Source organism: Cupressus sempervirens, chromosome 9, assembly GCF_028749045.1.
Source record: "Cupressus sempervirens isolate cs-2001-9-10 chromosome 9, ASM2874904v1, whole genome shotgun sequence".
In the NCBI taxonomy this organism is placed as follows: domain Eukaryota; kingdom Viridiplantae; phylum Streptophyta; class Pinopsida; order Cupressales; family Cupressaceae; genus Cupressus; species Cupressus sempervirens.
Window position 1 is genome coordinate 157,249,851 of NC_143126.1, and position 17,434 is coordinate 157,267,284.

Below are 17,434 nucleotides of genomic sequence, written 5' to 3' on the forward strand. Positions count from 1 at the left end.
TTGTTTTGTTACTTGTAGAATATACCATGTTCATAAAATCCATTGATGCTTCCGCACATGTGAAAAATGCCACATATTTATGTGAGGCTATTGAGGAAGTTATAGCAGAGGTGGGAGAACAAAATGTGATCCAGGTGGTGACGGATAATGCAGCAAATTATGTTGCAGTAGGTAAACTTTTAACTTTGCAAGTTTTGAAAATAAATTTATTTGAATTTTGAAATTTGAGTTTCTAATTGACTTAAAATTGTTGTAGGTAAACTTTTGATGGAGAGGCACCCCACCATATTTTGGTCCCCTTGTGCAGCACACTGCATTGACCTCATGTTGGAGGAAATTGGCAAACTTGAGTTTGTCAAGTCATGTGTGGAAAGGGCAAAAAACATATGCAAATTCATTTATAATCATGCATTTGTCCTTAGCACAATGAGGAAGTACACAAAAGGCAAGGAGTTAGCTCGCCCAGGTATCACGAGGTTTGCCTCGAATTTCATCACCTTGCAGTCCTTGTTGACATCAAGGGATGGATTGAGGAGCATTTTTGTTGGGCAGGAGTGGATTTGCTCTTCCTATGCTACGACCACTGTAGGGTTAGATGGCGGATTGCATATTTGATGAGGATGGTTTTTGGAAACCCGCTAGAGAAATCCTTAAGGTAAATTTATTGCAATTTAACATTTAGTATTTTGCTTTTACTTTAAGTTATATTATTTTATATTTAAGTTTTGACTCAAATTTTTTGTTTTACTTTATATGTAGGTCACTGAGCCCCTTGTAGCTTTGCTACGAACTGCTGATGGGGAGAAGCCCTCTATGGGCTACATTTATGAGGGCATGGATAGGGCCAAGGAGGCCATCAGAGCCCAATATGCAGGAGTGCAGGAGAGGTATGGCCCTATTTGGGACATCATCGATAGGAGATGGCAGAATCAGCTCCATCGACCCATCCACGCAGCAGCTTACTATCTGAATCCGGCATTTCATTTCCATCCTGAGTTCAAGGCGGATGCGAAGGTTCTCACTGGCTTATACACAGTGATTCAGAGATTGAGTAGCGATGAAAATAGCGTTGCTGCGATTGTTGAGCTAGACCAGTTCAACAATAAGGAGGGGCCACTTTTCTCTAGCAGGATGGCCATAAATGCTCAGACAACACTACAGCCAGGTAAAAATTAAATAATATATTCAATGTTCATGAATCTAGATTCTAAACTTAAAGTTGATTATATAATGCATTAATTTTAGAGTTGTAATCTGTAAATGAGACTAATTGTTTTTGTTTTTTCCTTATTTCAAATAGATGGTGGCAAATGTTTGGGGCCACAACCCCAAACTTTCAAAAAATTGCCATCTGCATTCTGAGTCAGCCGAGCAGCGCTTCTGGATGTGAGCGCAGTTGGTCCATGTTCGAGCACATCCACTCGAAGAGGAGAAACAGGTTGACAGTGCAGAGGTTGAATGATCTTGTCTTTGTTCATTACAACCTTCGTCTTAGGATCAGACAGATTTTGGGCGCTGACTCCTCTCCGATCATTCTAGAGGAGATCGATCCAGAATCAGAGTGGATCATAGAGACCGTGGACCCAGTCTTCACTGAGGAAGACCGCGCGTGGGTTGACCAGGTGGATGTAGAGGCTGAAGCTGTGGCCAAGGCAGAGGAGGCAGCTAGAGCACGTTCAGGCATTGGTAGACGCACACGCGCACGCACAGACACAGGCCCTAGCGACATTATTCATGAGCCCATTGCCCAGGCACGGGACATGGCTCGACGGTCCTCTAGGACCTACCTTACACGCCTTTCTCATAGGCAAACTGGATACTCAGAGGCCGAGGTTGAGGCTGCAGCAGAGCTAGAGGATGATGATGAGGATGATGAGGCTTGAGTTGGAGCCTTGTTTTTATATTTTGTTTACACTGTATAGATATTGATAGTGATACTAAATCACTGATAGACATATGTTTCAAACTTTCATGGATCTTCATCTTAGATTTATACATACATTTATGATTTGATGTCTTATAGATCTTCATGATTTCATCTTACTGATTCTATGATTTGAATCATTATGATCATTTGATTTTTATTTATTTCAGCTAGCATACAATTTACATTTTAGTACATAATGATAACATAGTTACGTATGTGATGGATTTTATGTTTCATGTTTATGTATGTTAGATTCTATTTGATGATGTTATAGTGTTTCTAAGTTATATTCAATAAAGGGTGCATGAAATAAGTCTTAAATTGTTAAAATCTTTACATTTAAAGGGTTTTTTCAAATTTGCCGATTCATTCTGGATTCACCGGCGATTCACCCCCGATTCACGATTCGATTCGGCCGTGCCGATTCCGATACAATTCTGATTCACGTTACTATGATCCATAGTACTAGCTGTTTGTAATCTGAGGTGTATATGAAAACATTCACCAAGTTTTCCTGAGTTTTACGTCATTTATGAAATCCTTTGGAAGTTGTAATAAACTTAGTTGATTATATGAAACCACATCATTACGCATGCTTTAATAAACTTTCCAAGCATATTCAGAACACTTTGACACCAAGGAATTCACCCGGCAAAGAAGCCATAGAATTGGTGAAGAGGTGCAAAACAAAATCAGAATCATGCGGACACCGAGGAATTCACTAGCAAAGAAGCCATGGAATGGTGAAAAGGTGTATATAATAACAAGGTGATCATAATCTTTCAGACACGTGGGATTCACCTAGGCATAGAAGCCATGGAAGGTGACGAGGTAGAATTAACCTGCAAGAATCAACAATGAAATCAGATTTGAATAATGAAACACTTAATCGCTCATGCATGATCCTGTTAATTGTAACCTCCTGCTGTCAAGACAAATAGTGTGATACTAGAATGCTCAGTAGATAACAAATGTTCCCTATCTATTCCAGGTAGGGAGGGTCTTTCTCGTTAGAGATTGTGTAGGGATAAAGTTATGGTCCGAGGTTGGGTGGTTAAGCCTCTGGCAATGTTTCATCTTTCCCCAAATTGTCAGACGTACAACAGACACAGATAAGCTATACATTCAATTGGTTACTGGAAACAAGTATTTTTACTTTTATGATGTATATGCAAGATGAAGGTAAGATTAGTTGAGTTATTTCATAGTTACAGATATTTTACACCTATATGCGAGAGATAAATTTATGGATTGTTTTTCATTTATATGAATATCGAATATGAGCATATTTTCTAACCTTGAGTTATTGCTACAGTTAAATGATCGAAAGGAAAGGAATGATACAGTGGTATTTGAAGCCCTAATTGATTCAGTGGTAATTAGAACCCTAAATGATAAAGTGGTATTGGAGCCCTAATTGAATCAGTGGTATCGGAAGCCTTAATTGAATCAGTGGTATCGGAAGCCCTAAGTGATATAATGGTATCAGAAGCCCTAAATGATCCAATGGTAATCGATGCCCTAATTAATACAGTGGTTTGTGATGCCCTAATTTTATGTAGTGGTTTTTAATAGTAATTGTCATTTGATTTTGAAATAGCGGTATTAGATGGTAGTCGTTATATGATTTTGTTATTGTGGTATTTATGGACTAATTTGGGTGATTGCAGAATCCTCCTTACAATAGTTTATCGGTTCAAATTCCCTAGTATGTAACAACTAAAATTTCTAAGGGCTAAAAACCTTAAGATACTTTTTCTTTTTACCGATTAGAAGGAAATGATCTACCTTTCACATGATTATGGATTAACGGAAAGTAATTGATTAACTGCTAATTCATAACTACATTCTCATGAAGAGATTTAAAACTACCAACTGAACAATCTAAACTACCTTTTGAAGAACTGGAAAGAATGATTTCGATGGAAAAGATATATCTATATTACACATGAAATGTAAAATACTATCTAACTGCTAAATCTCTAACTACCATTTCATATGAACAGGAATGTAACTGCATGGAGTATAAAGCCGATACTAAAGCTGGGATAAAAATGCAACTGAAAGGTAATGAAGTAACACTAACAAGGTTAAGATCGCACCAAATCAAGAGGAGTAAGAACTGGCCTGTACTGTGCAAGTCTAGGCATTTGGAGAAGAGGAAAAGCATTGATAGAGGCTTCACTTCCCAACCATGGACCTAGTCTAATCCCCACTCATTGCCTACTGAGAATAGCCCTATCCTACATGGGATAAGGCCTAAGTTGCCGATTCGGGTTCAAGGATGAATTCAGGCTGGGGGTTCGGGTTCGTGGGTTTGGGAAAAAATCTTTTTTTCCCATTTGGGTTCGTGGGTGGGTTCATGAGAATATACATATGCAAAAAAAATAAAGGGAAATGTGCGTAATTGTAAAACTAACTTACTAAGTCAATTCATGGTATGAATATATCAATGTTACTTGATCATTGGTCAATGTCAAATGTCAAAAATAAACATTAAATACTCGCTCATTAATCTATGTTCATGATTGTAAAGAAAATCATACATTGAATGACTAAATTGCAAAATGAAATTTCAAAACATAAACAAGTTCATCAGATTGACAGATAATAAAGTTTGAAACATAATGATCAATGACAAATGTTTAATAGTTTATCAATGATCATAGACTCATAATATCAAAGATGCAAATGCCCTTCAAGGGTCAAATGGGTCATCAAAAAATGAGAGATTAATGGCTTCATCCCTAACTATATCTACATCCTCATCATTGGAACCCAAACCAGTTCCACTAGCCCCAGATGCTGTCACATCCTCCTCGTCCTCCTCAACATCTACCAAGTCAATTCTAGCTATATCCTCGACGATCATGTCCAAGTCAACAGTCTTGGGTAATACATTGTTGGTTTCCAAAACCACAGATTGGAAATCCAAGAGTTTATCGATTCTCCACCAAGATTCCACAATCAGTTATGGCCAACGAACAGGAATGATTCTTGATTCCCCTGCACTTCAAGCTTCGCTACTTCTAGGCGAGTGAACCTTTACTTCAAACCTGATCACCTGGTTCAAAGCCTTTATATAGCAAAATTAACTTTGTGAGTTCTTTGGCTAGCAAGGTCATCAAACTCGATCAAATAAAGTATTATGAGTGCTTGAAATGATTGAATGTTTGTATAATGTTTATCAATTAGATTAGATGCTTGCAAGAAGGAAGTATATAGATCTATGACTTCAACTATGAATCCAATAATTGTATTAAAAGACCAATGCTTCTGCTTATCTGGGCAACAGAGTCAATTATTATGAAGATTACTACCAACTCTATCAGACAATATTTCATCAAATATTATCAATTACTCCTAAGTTGTGCAAAAGACAAATCTTATATGCAATTCTCTACTAGTCCAAAAGTGTTTTCAAGTTCTCTAGCTAGAAGTCCAATTAGACAAAAATAAGGAAACACGTATTTTTTGCACTATCCTGAGTGTCGAACAAAGAATACAGGAAAATATCCAATGCAAAAATAAAACTCTGTTGGAATAATTCAATAATCTATTTATTGATCATAAAGAACAAATCACATTTTACTTGCAATCTTTCACCTCCAATAAAAATAAACAAAATAAGGCCTTTTATTTATTATTAAAATGAAATATTTGAATTCATATTACAAAAACATGCTTTAAGCTCCTTATTCCTCCTTACAAATATTCTTCTAATTGCTTATTTGAATATCTCTTAGAATGTATCTTATTCTTTTAAAATGATACAAACCCTTATTTATATTTGTTTATATAAAGTGACATCTCTTTTCAATATTGAAAGTGACATTCTAAACAAACTAAAGGTTGGTATTTTACTCATTGATAGACAGAGTCTCATAATCTCCTGATAATGAATATTTCTTCCAAAAAAAAAATCGTGAATGTTCTTCCCGTGAAAAACTTCACACCCATCCATCTAGCACTCTAATAAGAGTTGAACTAACCGACTCTTCAATTGCTTCATTGATCAAAGGATCGATCAAACTCTTCTCTTAACTGACATTCTAGGATGGTGTCAAGTTCCATCAACATTGTAGGCCACTGTGTTCTCCGCCCGGAAACTATGATATTCTGAGTCGCTTGAACTAGTTGATCATGATTAGTTTGGACTTCATCGCTCAAGCATTTCTAACATGCATTATCGATGTGTTTTATGTCCGCCATAATTTATATCCATTACTTTGTCCATTATGTCCTTCTATCGGAAACGTATTAAAATGGCCATTATATATAGCCGCTTGGATACAAAACAAATTCATGAATAATGACGTTGGCTTATGAACATTGCTATCATGTTATCTCAGTCACTGGAACTAACATAGGTATTGGTTTTGCTCATAGATTGTTGTCCTCCCATATCGTTGTCTTAATAGAAGATTGCTTCTTAGACGATATCTATTCTTTTAATGGCCTGGTCTTTCATCGGGTTTCCCCAATTTATTCCTCCGCCTGATAAGTGTGTGCGAGTATTCTCGTTTCCTACAAGAAGGCATGGATGCTAAAGTCTTTAATATTGACTGGATCCTTGTACTTCGTTGTCTCTTCTTTTACTAGGCATCTGAGAGCTCTACATGAAATAATCTCCGTGGCTTTCACATGTCTCATATTTTTATTGGTCTCTTGTCACTTCTTTCATTTCTTCATATTCTATTTCATCATTAGTCTCTGCTTCTTTCTCAAACCGATGATATATGTCAATAACACTTTGTATTTTCAAAGATCGTAGTTGTGTCAAGGATCGAAGATATTTTTGTATTTGTTTATCTTGTTATCTTGATGCTTCTCAAAAACTACCGCCTCATAATTTTTTCCAATGGTGATCATCACTCAAAAAGGTAAAACATATTAAAGCTTCCAATCCATTGCTTGATGAAAGTCTTCTTATCAAAATTCTGTGTGAGTTTAGTCATTTTACAAACTTTCAAACCAATAGTTTCTTCCTACAACAAGATATAGAATAAAGCATGTTTTAGTAATCCATGGGGCTCTATTTGACACTCATCCTCACTAATACCATCATATACTTGTCTCCTGTAAAACATTGACATAATACCCATGTGTATGTGTTGTAATATAGTTAACTCTGGCTCTCTAAAGCAGTGTAACAAGACTCGGCAAGTCTGACCAGGACTCTGCGAGTCCGAGCCAAAGTCACCCTTTTCGAGGCAATTTGCCTCTGGACTTGGACTCGCCCGAGACCTGGCAGAGTCCACTTGGACTCGCCGAGTCCCGAGCCCAAGACTCTCACCAGCGGCCAAAACATGGAAGTACAAAAAAAAAAATTATTAATTTAAGTTGCCTTTTTTCAGTTGTTATAACATCTATTTGACCTAAAAAAGTTATTCCACCATTTGCTTATGCTTGTGATAGAGAGGAAAGAGTTAGAGAAGAATATTGAAGTTTTGAGAGAGAAATCAGCAAACCGGTTGGCTCTCCCGTATCGATTGCTAATAGTTTGTGCAACTTTGTAGATTGAGAGGAGCTTAAGGAAGCATTTGGAAGAGGCTTCTACAAGTAGAAACTTTCTTGTATTTCCATTGTTTGACTATGTGCAAATTTGAAGAAATAAGCAACAAGTTGCATTTCTTTGTGTTCTTTTGTAATATATTTTACATTCATATTTTTTACTTCCCATTTTGTTTACATTTGTTTAGTCTCTACTTCTACTATCCACTATTTAGAATTTAGAATTATTTTAATTTATCTTGATGACAAAGTAAGAAGGCCCTAAAGTTTAAAAATCTGATTTGATGCTAACTTTTTTCTATTTATAATAAATTCATATTATAGTAGCAAACACATTGACATAATGCCTCAGGGTGAGCCTTTTGGAAGTGGAACTAGGCGTGCATTTAACTCTGATGCAGACCCAAGTGCAATAGCAAGGGATAGGGCTTGCAAACATGCCATCAAGGGGCACAAAAAGAGAGTTGTTACATGTTGGCATTGCGGTATAGTATATAATGGGGGAAGAATAAATAGATTGAAGTATCACCTAGCACATATACTTAGGCGTGATGCTAAAAAATGCAAAGATGTATCCCAAGATGTTATGCGAGACATGCAAACTCTTCTAGAAGAAAAAATGGAGAAAAAAGAATTGAAAAAGAAGCAACAAGAAGAAATGACACAACTAACCCAACAAGGATCTTCTAGTTTCCGCTCTCCATTATCCCCTACTCAACCTACGGATGCCACTGCTTCTACGAGTATGACCATTGGGCCTTGCATTCGTAAGTACAGAGCGACACTTGATTCCATGTTTGTTCCGCGCACAGCTCCAGGTGCACAACCATCACTTGAGAGCATGGGTTGGAACAAGGAGAAGAATGATTATGCAAAATTGGCAATTGGAGACTTCTTCATCTACGAAAACATTTCATTCAATGCAGCAAGGTACTTATTTATTTAAATTTAAATTTATGTCTTACTTCTCTTGCTTTCAAGTTTCAACTTTCAAAAGACAATAATATGCTTATTTTGTTTATTTTAATTTGTATTTTGTTTTCAAATTTATTTATAATATACTAATTTGTTTAACTTTAAATTTTATTTAATTTGTTTTAGTTCCCCTTATTGGCAAATTGCAATCGATGTTGTTGTTGTTTGTGGTCTGGGGTTCAAAGACCCTAGTGTTGATGAGTTGGGAGCCCCTATTTTGACCCAAAGGGTGGCTGATGTAGAAGGTTCAATCAAGGAGCAGCGTGAGGTGTGGAAGATGAAGGGTTGCACCATCATGACTGATGGTCGGACTGATAGGAGTAGAACGCTCTTCAACTTTCTTGTCTCCTCATCAGGTAATTGTACTTAGAGTCTTAGGCATTAAAAATTTAGAAGTAGAATTTGTACTTAAGTGATTAAGTTTATAAATTATGAATTTATAAATTATGATTCATCATTAATCATTATACTAATTTGTTTCTTTTTCTTCAAGTGCCACGGTTTTTTTGAAATCAATTGATGCCTCGGAAAAAACAAAGAATGTTGAATATCTTTGTGAGGTAATGGATGAAGTGATAAAGGACGTGGGTGAGGAGATTGTGGTGCAGATAGTTACAGGAAAACTTCTTATGGAGAGACACCCTCACATATTTTGGACCCCTTGTGTTGCTCATTGCATTGATCTCATGTTAGAGTATCTTGGTAAACTCCCTTGGATAAAAACAATTATAGAGCAATGAAGGAGTGTATGCAAATTCATATATAATCATACATGGGTCCTCAACCTCATGAGGAAACACTCTGACCAAAAGGAGTTGTCTTGTCCAAGGGTCACTAGATTTGCAACCAATTTTCTCACATTGAAATCTTTGCTTGATTCAAAAGGAGGTTTGAGACGCATGTTTGTTAGTGAGGAGTGGATTGCATCATCATATGCAAAAACCACTGCAGGGATTGATGCAGCTAATCATGTTTTTGATGAGGCTTCTTTTTGGACACCAATTGCTAATATTGTGACGGAAATTTTTCTTTTTGTCCTCATTTCAACTTTTTTTGTTTATGAAATTATGTTATAAATTATTGTTCATTTTTTAAAGAAAAAACTTAAAGCTGATTATAATGTATTTCTCTTCCAACTTTCATAATGATTGTAGTATGTAAAGCTGCTTGTTCTCCTACGAATTGTTGATGGAGAGAAGCCCTCAATGGGCTACATTTATGAGGGCATGGATAGGGTGAAGGAGGCCATTCATTCTTTTTTGCAGGGAATCGAGATAGGTATGGGCCTATATGGGATGTCATTGATAGACGTTGGCACAATCTACTTCGTAGACCTACACATGCAGTGGCCTACTTCCTTAATCTAGCATACCAATTCAGCCCACATTTCAAGGCTAATGATGAGGTGTGGAGCGGCCTCTACAATGTTGTAGAGAGAATGTCACTTGATTCAAGAATTGGAAGAATTATAGTCCGTAAGATTGAGTTGTTTAAAAAAGCTCAAGGGGACTTATTTGCACGGGAGTTGTGCAAGAAAAATTGGATAGAATTGATGCTTGGTAAAAATCTTTGATTCTACATCCTAATTTCTAATTATATTACCATTTTAATTTGATAAAGTCAAAGTTATTGATATGATTTAAAACTTTCTTGTTTCATATGCATGGTGGGAGATGTTTGGCACAAAGGTGCCAAATTTACAGAGGATTGTGATTCACATTTTGAGCCAGCCATCGAATGCATCAGGATGCAAACGTAATTGGAGTCTATTTGAGCACATACACTCAATGAAGCACAATAAATTGGCAGTGAAAAAATTGAATGATCTTGTCTTTGTCACTACAATCTTTGTCTTCGCCATAGACATATCCTGGGCACCAATGCATCACCGATTGTATTAGAGAATGTTGATCCACATGCAGAGTGGAACACAAAGGTTGTTGATCCTATCTTCAGTGATAAAGATGTGGAGTGGGTTGGTCAAGTGGATCGGGACGTTGAGGCAGTAGCGATGGCAATCAAGAAGGCTAGAGCGCGAGGAGACAGAGTGCAGGACCCTAAGGCTAGGATTGATGGATCCGAGTCTAATGATGAGGATTATGTGGGTGAGGTTGAGGATGATGATGGTGATGAGGATAATGATGAGGTTCAGCCTCAGACATAGGGAGAGAGAATGGATCTTCAATCTTCGATGACTTATCTTAAGCACACTCGTAATAGGACATACACTACTATGAGCCTTAGTCTTCTAGTTATTTTGATATATGTTTTGAACTTTTGATACCATGGATTTCATAATCCATGAATATTGTAGACATTTGAGTCTTTGACACTACAGTGACACTATGCTTATTATTTTAAGTTTATAGTTTATAACTTTATATTGTGTTATTCAGTTCTTTTCCTTCAGAAATTCCCTTTTATACTTACGTGATCTATGCAAAATTGTGTATGTGTATTAAGTAACTTCTATTTATCTCAATTATTGTGTATTTGATGTTAATTGACTGAAAGATGCATGAAACAATCTTAAAATCCTTAAAAATCTTTGAATTTCATGGGTTTTTCAATTTTTCGAGTCCTCGCCGAGTCCGATCGTCAAGTTTGACTCCGAGTCAGATTTTGACTTTCCGAGTCAGAGACAAGTCCAAGTCCGGTAACTATGCTCTAAAGTCACAACATCTAAGTAGATTAAATCCCCAAATAACCTCCTATAGTAATATCACCAACATCTCCAATTTCAAAGAAATCTGCAAGCTAGTGACAGAACCAATCTCTCATAACCATGATTAGGTCATAGCAAGTGTGAAGGCAAGTATGCATAAATGGAGACTATAAAATTAAGGTTCCATTAGTGGCTCTTGTCGGGAACATATGACCCTTGTGGGCATAATGAGTATCCCATCTTTCTCTAGGTGAAGCAAACCAGGTCAAGTATAAATACTTAACCTGATGCGAAGTGGAATTGGGTGACCTCCTACCCCCCAAAAATGAATATGAATTATTTCCTTTGTCGTACACCCGATTCTAACTATGCAACAATTTCTTCCTTCTGGTCATGGTATGCCTTTCTGTTCTGCTTCAGCAATGTCATCTTCGGTATCCAAGTTTTGTTTAGCTTTCAAGAAATCATCAAGTGCTTTATGGTCTCTGTTGAATAGAGGATCACTATGCTGCATCAAAATGAGTCTCCTTTGTTTGATTGTTTTCATGCACACAATCTACCCCATCTTCATTTTCCACATGTTTCTCATCATAAAAAGATTTTGAATATAGCCCACCTTTGGGAAATTTCACTTCAGTTTATCAAGAATCTGATTAGATAGGATATTTGAAAAACTCTTAGCACTATTTTTCAACACATCATTCGCATTATGCTGGTTTGATTTCATTTCATCTTCACATGTTTGATACAACTTCTGCACATAGGATGAATTAATGCATGTCTGCCTTTTTTAATACACTTCTCCACACATATCTTGAGTTTCATCATCTTCAAAACTGTCACTAGGTCTTCTATCTTCATCATGATGCTAATGGACTTGATTTCATAGAAAATCTTCCTCAAATAATGGATTCAAGAGCATAGAAAACCTGAGTATACCTTCTTCTACTTCCTCTTCAAATAATGGATTCAGGAACATAGAAAATTCAAGCATTCTATCATGAGAGACTTCACCGGGATCATCAAGTGTTTCATCAACACGACTAATATCTTCATTGACATTATCTCCTGAAACTTCCTCCTATTCATACACAGTAGGCAATTGAACCATTTCATCTTCAATATTTGGTTCCTGACAATTATCATCTCCTTCTAGTACCCCCTAAATATGTGTTGAACCATCAATTTGCTCACCATGGTGGATTAAGAAGAAAAAATTGATCATTCTTCTCAATATGATTATGATATTCTATGTCTAACAAGGGTGAAATCTCTTCCACGCTAAGACATTCCTCCTCTTCAATTTTAAAGTCGCAAACATTTGTTGTTGCACAAGTCTCATCATTGATAGATTCTTCTTCAGGCTGTCCAAAGCTTTCTTCTTCGTTCAGATCTGAAACATCATTTGATTCTTGTCTCATTTCGGTATATTTTTCTTCCTCTTTATCACCTCCCTCTAATATTTGAAAAAGAAGCTTTAGGTCAAGGTCATCTGGCGAGATTCCTAACTCACGAAACTTTCTTATGTATTCCTTGCGTGGAGGCATGATGTTAGAAGGCATCTCATGATAAATATTCACCATCCTTATAAATAAGTGTACAGAAGACTCTCCGTCAAATCTTTCCAAGATGAAAAATGCATCAAGTAGATAAATGCTAGGATCCTCTTCTATGTTACAGTTTTGATTTTCTTTTTGTTCATAACACATGTTATCTTCCTCACTTGCATCATGAGATTCATATAAGAACCACTACTCAAACCCTTTCCAAGATAAGATACACTGTGTGGGTAGTGGTTCATATGCTTGTCTGGCATTGTCTTTTAACGCCCTAAAAATAGCTTCATCATCTGATCTTCTGCACAAATCTCATTATCTTCTACAAATGTTTCAAATGCATCCAAATGAAGTGCTAATTCATCCCATTCTCCATGAAACTTTGGTACAAGTTGTAAAAGTTTTGGGGGCAACCTATTAGGCTTACAATGAAAATTCATAAAATCCAGTGGCCTCATGCCATCAGGAACAAAAGGCTTTCTTTGAAATGATCAATACATTTGGAAAAACTATCTACCATTTCCTTCTAAGTCTTCTCCCTCAGCAAAGCTACCAACTGAAATATTTATTGAACAGAGTCGTCACCTCTTTTGAGGAATGTATTTATTTGTTGATCTTCTAGGTTCTCACTTCCAGTAGAGTACGCTTCCAAACAAACTGATACAACTGCTTTCTAATACTGATCTACAAATTTTGAAATACTGGATAACTTCACAATATACATTGTGAGCAACTCTCCCTAGTAGACTCGCCAATCTTATGGTTAACAAAACCATAGATTGGAAATCCACGAGTTTTCCAATTCTCCAACAGAATTCCACAATTAGTTATGGCTAATGAACGGAAATACTTCTTGATTCCCCTACACTTCAAGCTTCACTACACCTAGGTGGGTGAACCTTTACTTCAAACCTAATCACCTAGTTCAAAGCCTTTATAAAGAAAATTTAAATTTGTGATTTCTTCGGCTGGCAAGGTCATCAAACTCGATCAAATAAAGTATTATGAGTACTTGAAATGATTAAATGTTTTGTATAATGTTTATCAATTAGATTAGATGCTTGCAAGAAGTATATAGATTTATGACTTCAACTATAAATCCAATAATTGTATCAAAGACAAGTGCTTCTGCTTATCTGGGCAACAAAGTCAATTATTACGTATAACTCTATGAGACAATATTTCATCAAATATCATCAATTACTCCCGAGTTTGCAAAAGACAAATCTTATATGCAATTCTCTGCTAGTCCAAAAGGGTTTTTAACCTCTCTGATTGGAAATCCAATTAGACAAAGATAAGGAAACACATATATTTCGCACTATCTTGATTGTCGAACAAAGAATGCAGGAAAATATCCAATGCAAAAGTAAAAATCTGTCGGACTAATTCAATAATCTATGTATTGATCACTATGTACCTCGAGGACGCGTCCCCACCTGAAAGGCTAGGGTTTGCAAGATGGGGACGTCCCTAGGACAGGGGTCGGGTATGGGACGTCCCCTGTCCCCAATTAGATAAAAAATGTAGGGGATGTCCCCGGTACTTGGGGACTTCTAGGAGAAAAAAGTCGTCCCTGGTACGGAAAGGGGACATCCAGAAGTCCCCTAACTGTACCAAGGACAACCAACCGTCCCCATTTTTTGTGAAGCTTAAAAAAAAAAGTTAAAACAAAAAACTTTATTTTGTTTGTCCCTACTTGGTCGTCTAGTGGGCTCCACCCCTCCAAATGCCCTAAAAGGTCAAAAAAGACCACATTGTGGTTGTTTTGTCATTTGTTTGGTTTTGCCCGTGAAGTTGGAGTATGTTGTAGCTGGCTGAGGTTTTCATTTTGCAAGAAGAGGAGGTGATTCTTTTGCTTCCAAAAGCTTGAGCAGCAGTCTACTTAATTTTTCTATATTTTGTTTTCTATGTGGAACTTGAACATGAAGAAACTTTATGGCAGCCCTCTAGCCTTTGGGCATATTTAGATTTCCATATTTTTATGATATTGTTCACTCCTAAACTTCTATTTAAATATTTTTATTTACATATTTTTGTTCACATATTGATATGCATATTGACAATTAAGTACTGAAATTCGTTATTATTTCCTAGATGGCATTCAAATGGTGTATGTTAAGGTTCTATAATGTTTAAATGACATGCTTTGTGCTTAGTTTCATATGAAGGACATGTATATTTGTAGATTTCAATGTATATTTTAAAATTTCCCTATATATATAGCCATCGCTATTTGTCATACCCCCCCCCATCTCCAAAATCGCCAAAAACAATTGTCATCCCGGAAATCTGTCTCGTCATCCCCCGCTGTCCCCATCCCGAAAACTCAAGGGAACATAGATTGATCATAAAGGACAAATAAACATTTTAATTGCAATCTCTTCACCTCCAATAAAATAAACAAAATAGGGTCTTTTATTTATTATTAAAATAAAATATTTGAATTCATATTACAAAGTCATGCTTTGCGCTCCTTATTCCTCACAAATATTCTTCTTCTAATTGCTTATTTGAATATCTCTTAGAATGTATCTTATTCTTTTCAAATGATACAAACCCTTATTTATATTTGATTACATAAGGTGACATCTCTTTACAATATTAAAAGTTGCGTCCTTTTTTAAACAAACTAAAGGTTAGTATTTCAATCATTGATACATAGTCTAATAATCTCCCGACAATAAATATTATTTCCAAAGTGTTTTTCCTGAATCTTCTTCCCGTGAAAAACTTTGCATCCATCCATCTAGCACTCTGATAAGAGTTGAACTGACTGACTCTTCAATCACTTAATTGACAAAGGGATCGATCAAACTCTTCTCTTAACCAACATTTTGGGATGGTGTCAAGTTCCATCAACATTGTAGGCTTGTGTTCTCCACCCGAGCAACTATGATATTATGAGCCGCATGAACTCATTGATCGTAATTAGTCTGGACTTCATCGCTCAAGCATTTCTCACATGCATTATTGATGTGTTTTATCTCCACCATAATTTATATCCATTACTTTGTCCATTTTGTCTTTTTGTGGAAAACATATTTAAATGGCCATCATATTTGGTGGCTTGGATACAAAACAAATTCATGAATAATGACGTTGGCTTATGAACATTGCTATCATGTTATCTCATAGGCACTAGAACTAAAGTAGGTATTGATTTTGCTCATAGATTGTTTTCCTCCCATATCTTTGTCTTAATAGCAGACTGTGTCTCACACGATATCTATTCTTTTATTAGGTCTGGTCTTTCATTGGGCTTCCCCAATTTATTCCTCAACCTAATAAGTGTGTGTTAATATTTTTCATTTCCTGCAAGAAGCCATGGATGCTAAAGTCTTTAATATTGATTAGAGCCTTGTACTTCGTTGTCTCTTCTTTTACTGGGCATTTGAGCACTCTATATGAAATAATCTTTGTGGCTTTCACACTTCTCATATTTTTACTGGTCTCTTGCCCCTTCTTTCATTTCTTCATATTCAGCTTCATCATTAGTCTCTGATTCTTTCTCAAACCGATGATATATGTCAATGACACTTCGTATTTTCAAAGCTCGTAGTTGTGTCAAGGTTCGGAGATATTTTTGCATTTGTTTATCTTGTTATATTTAGGCTTCTCAGCAACTACCGCCTCATATTTTTTCCAATGGTTATTCTCACTCAAAAAGGTAAAACATATTAAAGCTTCTAGTCCATTGCTTGATGAAATATTCTTCTAATCAGAATTTTGTGTAAGTTTAGTCAATTTACAAACTTTCAAACCAATAGTTCCTTCCTACAACAAGATATAGAATAAAGCATGTTTTAGTAATCCATGGGGCTCTATTTGACACTCATCCTCATTAATACCATCATGTACTTGTCTCCTGTAAAAACATTGACATAATACCCATGTGTATGTGTTGTAATACAGTTAACTCTGGCTCTCTAAAGTCACAACATCCAAGTAGATTAAATCCCCAAACAACCTCCTGTAGTAATATCACCAACATCTCCAATTTCAATGTAATCTGCAAGCTAGTGATAGGAACTATCTTTCATAACTATAATAAGGTCATAGCAAGTGTGAAGGCAGGTATGCATAAATGTAGTCTATAAAATCAAGGCCGCATCACACCCCACAACTTCTCTGGCCCCTTCTTATATTTTAGATCCTTGCGTGATAGGAGGCATCAGTTGTTGTGAATATATAACAAGTCCTCTACTTTCTTGGAACCCAACTGGTTATGCTTCAGTGAGTGGATAAGGAGTATGTACTCCAATTCCGCTTAGCAGCAAAAGAGCTCGCAACCTAGAGAGACAAACAACAAAATTTATTTAAATTAGAAATTGTAATTATAATACAACAGGAATTTAAGAGTGCTAATTCTACAAGCTAAGTGGCCATAAAAAAAGGAGAAAAAAAAAAGAAACTTAAATACTTACTTGTGACAGGATCTTAATGGCAAGACGTTGGAGGTACATGTAACCTTGTCCATTTAAGTACCACCATCCAATGGCATCCATTCTACTTTGGTCACTGATTGCATCAAGGCCTGCATTTTTTGTTGAGAGATAGTCTTCAAACTCTCTTCTAACACTCGATGCCACCTCAAGATCGCTAAAGAGCCTACTAAATGCCTTCTTATACCCACTAGCAACCTCAAGATCTATGTATTGTTACTCTATTGGGAATAGAAAGTATCTCACCACTATAATACTTCAAATAAAGTACCTATGCCAGGAGGTGTAAAGGTGTAGTCATCTTATTCCAATGATGTAGAACAATTTTCTCCACCTTTTTGTAGAAGGTTTC

General features: G+C 36.2%; 2 protein-coding genes across 2 annotated transcripts in view; one reads left to right on the forward strand and one right to left on the reverse strand.

Moving 5' to 3' along the window:
- LOC149537985 (Inositol monophosphatase family protein) overlaps positions 1-17,434 on the reverse strand; it is a 79,571-nt gene that overhangs the window by 37,622 nt on the left and 24,515 nt on the right. The gene's annotated exons all lie outside the window — the stretch shown is intronic.
- On the forward strand, positions 596-1,176 carry LOC149537986 (uncharacterized). Its single transcript, XM_089800192.1, has 2 exons — positions 596-655; positions 760-1,176. The coding sequence occupies exons 1-2, from the start codon at positions 596-598 to the stop codon at positions 1,174-1,176; spliced, it is 477 nt and encodes a 158-aa protein (XP_089656318.1).

Coding starts and splice junctions, on each gene's coding strand:
- LOC149537986 (XM_089800192.1), top strand. CDS start 596: ATGGCGGATTGCATATTTGATGAGGATGGTTTTTGGAAACCCGCTAGA. Junction 656..759: donor CCGCTAGAGAAATCCTTAAG/GTAAATTTATTG, acceptor CTTTATATGTAG/GTCACTGAGCCCCTTGTAGC.